The sequence below is a fragment of the Microcaecilia unicolor genome, chromosome 10, assembly GCF_901765095.1.
Source record: "Microcaecilia unicolor chromosome 10, aMicUni1.1, whole genome shotgun sequence".
Taxonomy (NCBI): Eukaryota; Metazoa; Chordata; class Amphibia; order Gymnophiona; family Siphonopidae; genus Microcaecilia; species Microcaecilia unicolor.
The window spans coordinates 117,343,510-117,354,146 of NC_044040.1; the positions used below are offsets into that span (position 1 = coordinate 117,343,510).

At 46.5% G+C, this 10,637-nt stretch overlaps 1 protein-coding gene across 3 annotated transcripts in view; it reads left to right on the forward strand.

The window, feature by feature from the left end:
• TF (transferrin) overlaps window positions 1-9,259 on the forward strand; it is a 642,048-nt gene extending 632,789 nt beyond the window's left edge. For all 3 annotated transcript variants that reach the window (XM_030215724.1, XM_030215726.1, XM_030215725.1), the window contains one exon: window positions 9,036-9,259. In XM_030215724.1, the coding sequence (XP_030071584.1) occupies window positions 9,036-9,073 (38 nt within the window). In that variant the 3' untranslated portion in view covers window positions 9,074-9,259. The remainder of the gene's footprint in view (window positions 1-9,035) is intronic.
• Window positions 9,260-10,637: the final 1,378 nt, after the last annotated feature.

Sequence of the window (10,637 nt, forward strand, 5' to 3'; positions counted from 1 at the left end):
GCGTCCAGGGCCGCTGCTCAAGGTGTGGTGATGAGCAGGCTCTCATGGCTGCGTGCCTCCGACCTGGAGAATACGGTCCAGCAGCGGATTGCAGATTCTCCTTGCCGGGGGGATAATATTTTGGGGGAAAAGGTCGAACAGGTGGTAGAACAGTTCCACCACCGGAACACCGCTTTCGACAAATTCTCCCACCGGACGCCTTCAGCATCTACCTCATCAGGTAGACGTTTTTATGGAGAAAGGAGGACTGTTCCCTATTCTAATAAACGTAGGTACAGTCCTCCCTCTTGCCAGCCTGCTGCCCAGGCTAAACCCCAGCATGCTCGTTCCCGTCAACAGAGTGCGCTTCAACAGGCCCCTGCAGCTCCCCAGCAAAAGCAAGGGACGGGCTTTTGACTGGCTCCAGCAGAGCATAGCTGAAATCAAAGTGTCCGTGCCGGACGATCTGCCGGTTGGGGGAAGGTTAAAATTTTTTTCACCAAAGGTGGCCTCTCATATCCTCCGACCAGTGGGTTCTCCAAATAGTCCAGCTAGAATACTCCCTCAATTTGATCTCCAGACCTCCAAATTGCCCACCGGGAGCTCAATCCTTCAGCTTCCGCCACAGGCAGGTACTTGCAGAGGAACTCTCCGCCCTTCTCAGCACCAATGCGGTCGAGCCCGTGCCACCGGGCAGGAAGGGTTGGGATTCTATTCCAGGTACTTCCTTGTGGAAAAGAAAACAGGGGGGATCCGTCCCATCCTAGACCTAAGGGCCCTGAACAAATATCTGGTTCGAGAAAAGTTCAGGATGCTTTCCCTGGGCACCCTCCTTCCCATGATTCAGGCAAACGATTGGATATGCTCTCTGGACTTAAAGAGAGCTTACACTCGCATCCCGATACCACCAGCTCACAGGCAGTATCTTCGATTCCGTCTGGGAACACAGCATTTTCAGTATTGTGTGCTACCCTTTGGTCTCACCTCTGCGCCCAGGGTGTTTACAAAATGCCTGGCTGTCGTAGCGGCGTCTCTACGCAGACTGGGAGTGCATGTGTTCCCTTATCTCGACGATTGGCTGGTGAAGAACACCTCCGAGGCAGGAGCTCTACAGTCCATGCAGATGACTATTCGACTCCTGGAGCTACTAGGGTTTGTGATAAACTATCCAAAGTCCCACCTTCTTCCAGTCCAGAAACTAGAATTCATAGGAGCTCTGCTGGACTCTCAGACGGCTCGTGCATACCTCCCGGAAGCGAGGGCCGACACTCTTCTGTCTTCTGGGTGCGGGCATCTCAGCAGATCACAGCTCGGCAGATGTTGAGAATGCTCGGCCACATGGCCTCCAAAGTACATGTGACTCCCATGTCCCGCCTTCACATAAGATCAGCTGAATGGACCCTAGCTTCTCAGTGGTACCAGGCTGCTGGGGACCTAGAGGACGTAGTCCTGCTGTCCACGAGTTTTCTCCAATCCCTGCATTGGTGGACAATTCAGTCCAATTTGACTCTGGGACGTCCTTTCCAAATTCCTCAGCCACAAAAGTTGCTGACGACGGATGCATCTCTCCTGGGGTGGGGAGCTCATGTCGATGGGCTCCACACCCAAGGGAGTTAGTCCCTTCATGAAAAAGGTTTGCAGATCCTGGAGTTGCGAGCGGTCTGGAATGCTCTAAAGGCTTTCAAGGATCGGCTGTCCCAACAAATTATCAAAACTCAAACAGACAATCAGGTTGTCATGTATTACATCAGCAAGCAGGGGGGCATCGGATCTCGCCCTCTGTGTCAGGAGGCCGTCAGAATGTGGCTTTGGGCTCGCCGGTACGGCATGTTTCTTCAAGCCACGTATCTGGCAGGCATAAACAACAGTCTGGCCGACAGGTTGATCAGGATAATGTAACCTCACGAGTGGTTACTCCATTAGAGAGTGGTTCGCGAACTCTTCCGAGTATGGGGCACCCCCTCGGTGGATCTCTTTGCCTCTCGAGTCAACCGCAAGGTCCCTCAGTTCTGTTCCAGACTTCAGGCCCACGGCAGGCTAGCGTCAGATGCTTTTCTCCTGGATTGGGGGAAAGGCCTCCTGTATGCTTATCCTCCCATACCTTTGGTGGAGAAGACTCTGCTGAAACTCAAGCAAGATCAAGGCACCATGATTCTGATCGCTCCCTTTTGGCCGCGTCAGATATGGTTCCCTCTTCTTCTGGAGCTGTTCTCCGAAGAACCGTGGAGATTGAAGTATTTTCCGACCCTCATTACTCAGAACGAGGGGACGCTTCTGCATCCCAACCTCCAGTCCCTGGCTCTCACGGCCTGGATGTTGAGGGCGTAGATTTTGCCTCCTTGGGTCTCTCCGAGGGTGTCTCCCGTGTCTTACTTGCTTCCAGGAAAGATTCCATTAAGAAGAGTTACTTTTTTCTGTGGTGGAGGTTTGCCGTCTGGTGTGACAGCAAGGCCCTAGATCCTCGCTCGTGTCCTACACAGACCCTTCTTGAATACTTTCTGCACTTGTCGGAGTCTGGTCTTAAGACCAACTCTGTAAGAGTTCATATTAGTGCGATTAGTGCATACCATTACCGTGTGGAAGGTAAGCCGATCTTGGGACAGCCTTTAGTTGTTCACTTCATGAGAGGTTTGCTTTTGTCAAAGCCCCCCATCAAACCTCCTACAGTGTCATGGGATCTCAATGTCGTTCTCACCCAGCTGATGAAACCTGCTTTTGAGCCACTGGATTCCTGCCATCTGAAGTACTTGACCTGGAGGGTCATTTTCTTGGTGGCAGTTACTTCAGCTCACAGAGTCAGTGAGCTTCAAGCCTTGGTAGCTCACTAAATTTCATCATAACAGAGTAGTCCTCCGCACTCACCATGAGTTCTTGCCGAAGGTGGTGTCGGAGTTCCATCTGAACCAGTCAATTGTCTTGCCAACATTCTTTCCCCGTCCTCATACCCGCCCTGCTGAACATCAGCTGCACACATTGGACTGCAAGCGAGCATTGGCCTTCTACCTGGAGCGGACAAAGCCCCACAGACAGTCCACCCAATTGTTTATTTCTTTTGATCCCAACAGAAGGGGAGTGGCTGTTGGGAAACGCACCATATCTAATTGGCTAGCAGATTGCATTTCCTTCACTTACACCCAGGCTGGGTTGACTCTTGAGGGTCATGTCACGGCTCATAGTGTTAGAGCCATGGCAGCGTCAGTGGCTCACTTGAAGTCAGCCACTATTGAAGAGATTTGCAAGACTTCAACGTGGTCTTCCGTCCACACATTCACATCTCATTACTGCCTTCAGCAGGATACCCAACGCGACAGTCAGTTCAGGCAGTCGGTGCTACAGAATCTGTTCAGGGTTTAGAATCCAACTCCACCCAATTTTATTCTGTTCCAGGCTGCACTCTCAGTTAGTTGAATAAGTTTAGGTCAATCTCAGTTATGTCCTCACCGTTGCGAGGCCCAATTGACCAATGTTTATTGTTTTGAGTGAGCCTGGGGGCTAGGGATACCCCATCAGTGAGAACAAGCAGCCTGCTTGTCCTCGGAGAAAGCGAATGCTACATACCTGTAGAAGTTATTCTCCGAGGACAGCAGGCTGATTGTTCTCACAAACCCGCCCACCTCCCCTTTGGAGTTGTGTCTTCCCTTGTCTTTGCTATTTACTGGACCGGCGAGCATGCTCGCATTTGGGCGGGAAGACGGTCGCGCATGCGCACACGAGGGCTAGCAAACGTTGTTACTAGTGAAGATCTCCGATCAGAGGGGCTGCCGTGGATGTTACCCATCAGTGAGAACAATCAGCCTGCTGTCCTCGGAGAATACCTTCTACAGGTATGTAGCTTTCGCTTTCTCCGAGGACAAGCAGGCTGCTTGTTCTCACTGATGGGGTATCCCTAGCCCCCAGGCTCACTCAAAACAATAAACATTGGTCAATTGGGCCTCGCAACGGTGAGGACATAACTGAGATTGACCTAAACTTATTCAACTAACTGAGAGTGCAGCCTCTAACGTTAGTACAAAAAGCAAAGGCGATAAAGGGCATCCCTGACTAGTCCCCCTCCGTATTGGGAACCAGTCCGACAAAACTCCATTGCCATACACCCTAGCCCTTGGGTCTGTATACAAAGTCCGCACCGCTTGGACAAACCATCCCCGTATACCATACGCCTCCAATACCCCAAACAGGAATCCCCAATCCAATCTGTCAAAGGCCTTTTCTACGTCAAAACTTATTAACAGTGCCTGCTCCTTCTCCACACTAATTGTCTCTAATGCTGCAAGAATTCTCCTCATGTTCTTCACAATCACTCTCTCCCTTACGAATCCTACTTGTGGTTCTGCCACCAATGAAGGGAGGATTCTCGCTAACCGGTTGGCCAGAATTTTAGCCAAAAATTTTACCTCCATGTTAAGCAATGATATTGGCCTATATGACTCTTGGCGATCCGCTGGTTTGCCCGGCTTCTGAAGAACTGTAATCTGGGCCCTATTAAGGTGTTGTGTCAAATGCCCTTTTTGAATAAGACTATTAAAAACCTCTGTTAACACCGGACTCACCTCTTGTAACAGCCTGTAAAACTCATTCCACAGACCATCAGGCCCTGGAGCCTTTCCCAGCACACTCTGCTTAATTACCCACTCCACCTCCTCTACAGTAATAGGATCACCAACTATTTTCAACCTGATGATGATACCACTAGCCAAACTACTAGCCAATCAGAACCTTAACCCCTACATATATGCAGATGATGTTACGATCCACATCCCGTTCAAAAGTAACCTAAACAAAATAACCAACGAGATCAATCAGATCCTCCAAATCATGCACTCTTGGGCAGACTCATTCAAGTTAAAACTGAACGTGGAAAAAACTCAATGTCTGGTTCTTACTTCCCAATACAACACAAACAACTACTCTACCATAACCACACCTTACTGCACACTCCCCATCTCAGAAAATCTGAAAATTCTGGGAGTCACTATTGATCGAAACCTCACACTTGATACCCACGTGAAGAACACAATGAAAAAAATGTTCTACTCGATGTGGAAACTCAAAAGAATAAAACCTTTTTTCCCTAGATATGTCTTCCGCACCCTAGTACAGTCACTAGTGATAAGTCACCTGGACTATTGCAATGCTCTGTAGTTAGGATGCAAAGAACAGACCATTAAAAAACTCCAAACAGCCCAGAACACCGCAGCCCGTCTCATTTTTGGAAAAACCAAATACGAAAGCGCAAAGCACCTAAGAGAGAAACTGCACTGGCTCACACTCAAGGAACGAATTGAGTTCAAGATCTGCACGACTGTATACAAAATCATTCATGCAGAGGCCCCACTCTACATGCTGAACCTAATAGACTTACCACCCAGAAATGCCAGAAGATCAGCCCACAAGTTCCTCAATTTGAACTTCCCCAGCTGTAAAGGAATTAAATACAAACAGGCATACGCTACTACCTTTGCGTACAAAAGCACACAGTTATGGAACGCACTACCCATGACCCTGAAAAACATGGACAACTTAACCAGCTTTCGCAAATCTTTGAAGACATTTCTCTTCAACAAGGCCTACAAAAATAATCCTTGATGAAACAAACTACTCCGTATACCACCCAAACGCTTTAAAACACCTCTAACACGACCTTACCTAATACCTTCTAACTAATTCCTCTTCTACCTCCAGTTTATTACCGACTGTATCTAAGATTATGTAATGACTATACCATATTAACACCCTGTAAGCCACATTGAGCCTGCAAAAAGATGGGATAATGTGGGGTACAAATGCAATAAATAATAATAATAATGCGAGCTCTGAGTCCATAATCTTAGGTAGATCCATACTAGAGAGATAGATCTCACTAGTTAATGGAGGTGGGGATTGCGGCTCGTACAAAGTAGTAAAGAACTTTGAGAGAATCCTATTTATAGCTCTATCCTCATGTTTCCTCTCCCCATTTGAATCTACCATCGTGGAGATTTTATGACATCCCGAACTACTCCTAGCAAGCCGCGCCAAAAACCTACTCCCTTTATTAGCAAACCTATAAAGTTGATATCTGTAATACTCCCAAGACCTCTTCACCTTTCTATGCAGCAACTCATTTAAAGCTTGCTGAGCTTCCAACAACAGTGCTTTGACCCTCAGAGAGTGATCTATCCCATACTTTCTCTGAAGTGAGGTCACTCGCCTCTCCAAGCGAAGCACCTCCCTACACCTCACCTTCTTCTGGAAGCTAAGATAGGAGATAATCTCTCCCCTGAGAACCGCTTTAGCCGCCTCCCAGAACAATGTCGGATCTGATCTATGGCCTTCATTAGCTTCCTTGTATTGTTGCCATTTAGAAGCCAAAAACGGGGGAAACTGACTATCCCTATAAAGAAATGGTTATACTCCTCAACAGTGGAGAGAGCCGGAGCCAGGTAAGCAGCTAGCTTTGTAAAATGGCAGGCAGAGACGTTTTGCAGCCCTAAACTTTTAGAGCTGCCAGCAATTTCAGAAACTTGGACTTACCAAATAGCAACATTTATAGCCCTCCCACCTAGACATTTTTGTAAGATTAACGTTATGATTGACATCTTACAATGTCTGACAGAAGCTCCATGGGAAGGTTTGTATTGGTTCCAAAGCAGCAGTTCTTGTCCCACAAGGGAAACATCACCTTAGGGGAGGTGGATGTGTGTCGAATTGGGGGGGGAGGGGGAGTGCTGAGACACTGCAAACATCTTTTTGTTGTGTAAGGGCAAAGGCTCAGCACCTACACCACACAAAGGCATAGGCTGGGATATGCCATGGTAATGGAGGACTGTTCCAGTGCCCAGAGGGCTGTGAGAATGATGTACATGCTGAGAACCAGACAAGATCATAGAAGGGATCTTCTGCACCCCAGAGGGGGAGAGGAAAGGGGCAGATGAGGGACAAGAGGTATTTGGCATGATATTGGAAGGGTGGGGGGAGGTAACAGGTGTGGAGATGGAAGGGTTTCAGATGACACACTGGGTGGATAGAAACAGCAATCAGGCTCACAGAGTCTCAGCTCTCTTGCAGTCAGCACCAATGCAAACAGCCACAAAAACATGCTGCGGCAGTACTTATTCATTATTCATCTAAATCCCAACATAGATCTTGCGTTGCCTGTATATTGATGTACTATGGAAAACCAAGGATGGATGTAGAGAACACCTCACTGCCCATGATGTGCTATACAACACAACATGCCTCTGCCAGCCCTGGATGTTTTAGTGGCTTATACATTTTATCCTGCCCTTTTGTAAAATACTAGTTTACACATTTTGGCCCCCAAAAAAGCATGTGCCAGGACTGAGACATTTAAAGTCCTAATAGCGTTTGTAAGACAAACGCCATAATGTGAACACATGCAAAGTCATGCATGTAGAGAAGAACAATCCAAAGTATAGCTACACGATGCAAGGTTCCATTTCCACATTAGGAGTTGTCCAGGAAAAGGATTTAGGTGTCATCGTTGATAAGTTGAAATCCTCTTCTCAATGTATAGGAACAGCTAAGAAAGCAAATAGAATGTTAGGAATTATTAGAAAAGAAATGGAGAACAAAACTGAGAACATTATAATGCTTTTGTATTGTTCCAACATGCATTATGTGGCTCTAATGCCACTTTTCTAAAAATGCTGCAGCAATATTTAAGTTGCTGCGGGTTACTGAATAATGAGATGCAAAATATTAGATTGTAAGCTCTTTGAGCAGGGACTGTCTTTCTTCTATGTTTGTGCAGCGCTGCGTATGCCTTGTAGCGCTATAGAAATGCTAAATAGTAGTAGTAGTAGTAGTAGATGCAAAATATGCAAATATATGTTTTGCATCTCTTTACTATGCAAATACCTAATGCAACTTGTGGTGATACAAGTCGTGTTAGGGCCTCAGAACCATAATAAAATAACCCCAGCTGCAAACTTGCGGTCCGATGCTCCCGGGACAGCAGATCCTCCAGCCCCCCCCCCCCCCCCCGCCTTAAGCAGCCCCCCCTCACAAGACCCTCCCAACTCCCCCCACCCCACAAGGGCTACCTTCATAGATCATTGTTGGAGGAGCGGCCTAATGGTTAGTGCAGCAGGCTTTGATCCTGGCAACCTGGGTTTGATTCTCACTGTAGCTCCTTGTGACCTTGGGCAAGTTACTTAACCCTCCATTACCCCAGGTACCAAATCTTAGATTGTGAGCCATCTAGGGACAGAAAAGTACCTGCATATAATGTGTGCAGCGCTGAGTATGTCTGGTAGCGCTATAGAAATGATTAGTAATAGTAGTATCATTGGTGGTCCAGGGAGGTCTTCGAGGTCCAAGGGTGGTCTAGGGGGTTGTCTTGGGGTTTCGGGGGTTCTTCAGTAGGAGAGATGCCCAGTCACTCCTGCCTTCTGCTGCACTGCCTTCAAAATGGTGTCCCTAGCGGCGGTATCATGCTACTATCGCTAGGGATCATAATCAGATGGAATATAACCCCTAGCGACAGTACGGGTGCCATTGTGAAGGCAGGGCTGGACAGTGCAGGAGCGACTGGACATTGCTCCTGCCAAAGACTGTCCCGGACCCCTGACGACCCCCAGGATGATCCCTTGGATCCCTGAAGACTCCCCCCCCCCCCCCCCGGACCACCAATGATCTTTGAAGGTAGCCCTTGTGGGGAGGTGGGAGGGTCCTGTGAGGGGGCTGCTTAATGCGGGGGGGGGGGGGGGCAAAGGATCTGCAAGCCAGGAGTATTGGGCCATGGCTTTGCTGAATCTCACAGGAAATCAAGATGTGGTAAAAGACAAACTTTTACCGCACCTTGACAAATTCTCTCCCCCCCCCCCCCCCCCCCTAAATCTCATGTATTTTCATCAGATATCCTGAAAAACAGAGATATTAGGTGTGCCTCCAGGACAGATATGGGAAAAGCTGTTCTAATGTACTTTCTGGGAATAAAATTTCTGTAGGACTTTTTTTTTTTTTTTTTACTGGTGCTAGAGAGTGAGTGAAGGATCAGCAGTTCAACATAAACTGATTTTGGATGTCTCTCATCTTTTTCTCTTTCTCTGCAGAACTTCTTCCAGTCTGCACCTTCCACAAATGCACATAATGTAAGCAGAAGCACTGCATGCTAGGATGTGTGACCACAATATTCGATTCTGCCTGCTATTCTCCAGCCATGGAAGGGATTCCATGCCATCTCTCTCTTCCTCTGATATTTACTCTTGGGTTGTCTCCATCAGACTTTATACTTTCCTAATATCTTCATAGCAAAAAATAAAATATCAAGATTGTATGTGCTTTGTATGGTGTGTTTTCTTTTTCTAACAGTTTGTTGCAGAAGAAAAATTGGAAAGCCTAAGGTGTATTGTAAAATGTTAAAGCAGCAGTACCAGCAAAATTTGTTTTCAGATAATCTAGTTAGACTTAAAGACCCAACAAAATCATTATGGTCCCCTTTTCTGTTCTGATTTCCATTTCATTCAAGATTATTTTTATTTTATACTGTATATCACCCACCGGGAATGCCATCTAAGGGGTCCTTTTACTAAGTTGTGGTAAGCACTAACAGGTGCTTACCACAGCAAAAAATGGCCTATCAGGCGTCCCATAATAATTTTTGTATTTGCGTACGCTACCCCCGCACTAAAATATAAATTTATTTTATAGTGCTGATGGTGAGTTGGGGTTGGAGAGTAGGCATGTTCTGCACTAATCAGTTAGTGCAGCTACATTGCCGCATGCTAACTGATTAGTATATGGTTAGTGTATGAGCCCTTACCACCTACAATCACATTCTAATGGCCATGCACTAATGGGAAACTTAGCACATGGCCATTAATGCGGGAAATAGAATAAATGGCCACATGGTAAAAATGGCCTTAGCACACGGGAATGACCCACGAAGCATGCACTAGCACCACTGTTTATACCCAATTTGGTAAAAGGGCCCTGTTTACAAAGGTGCACTAGCGTTCTTTAGCGCACACTAACAATTAGCAAGCGCTGTGTAGGTGCCCATAGGAATATTGTGGGCATCTATACAGCGCATGCTAAAGAACGCTAGCGAGCCTTTGTAAACAAGGCCCTAAGTGATTTTTAGTAAAACAAGGAAAAGATTTCTGCTTAAATTAAAAAGAATAAAATTTGAGAAAAGAAATTATAACATAAGTTTTTACAATAAAATAGGGGCCCTTTTACTAAGTGGCACTAAAAGTGGCCTGTGCTATGAGTAGTGAGAGACCACTTTTGTTGCTATAAAATGGCCGCATTTTCCATTTTAGAAATAATGGTCATGTTCTAATTTCACTAGTGCATGGCCATTAACTATACCTATTTTCTAGGTGGTAAGGGCTCACACGCTAACCATGCGCTAATTGGCTAGCAAGCGGCAATGTAGCTGTGCTAACCAATTAGTCCTGAGCATGCCTACACTCTGCCCCCAAAGATGTCCCAGTGCCCTGCGCTAGTGGTTTTTAACCTGCAATAAGCATGTATTAGTGCTTACTGCAGCTTAGTAAAAGGGCCCATAATAATTTTTTTAATGTATAGTTACACATTGCAACACTTAACCACTTTTTTGTCACACCCACAGAGCCCATCATGATCCAAATGATCTTTCAAAGAAATATGTTTTTAAGTCACATTTATGTTCCTTAAAAGAGGGTTCCAAA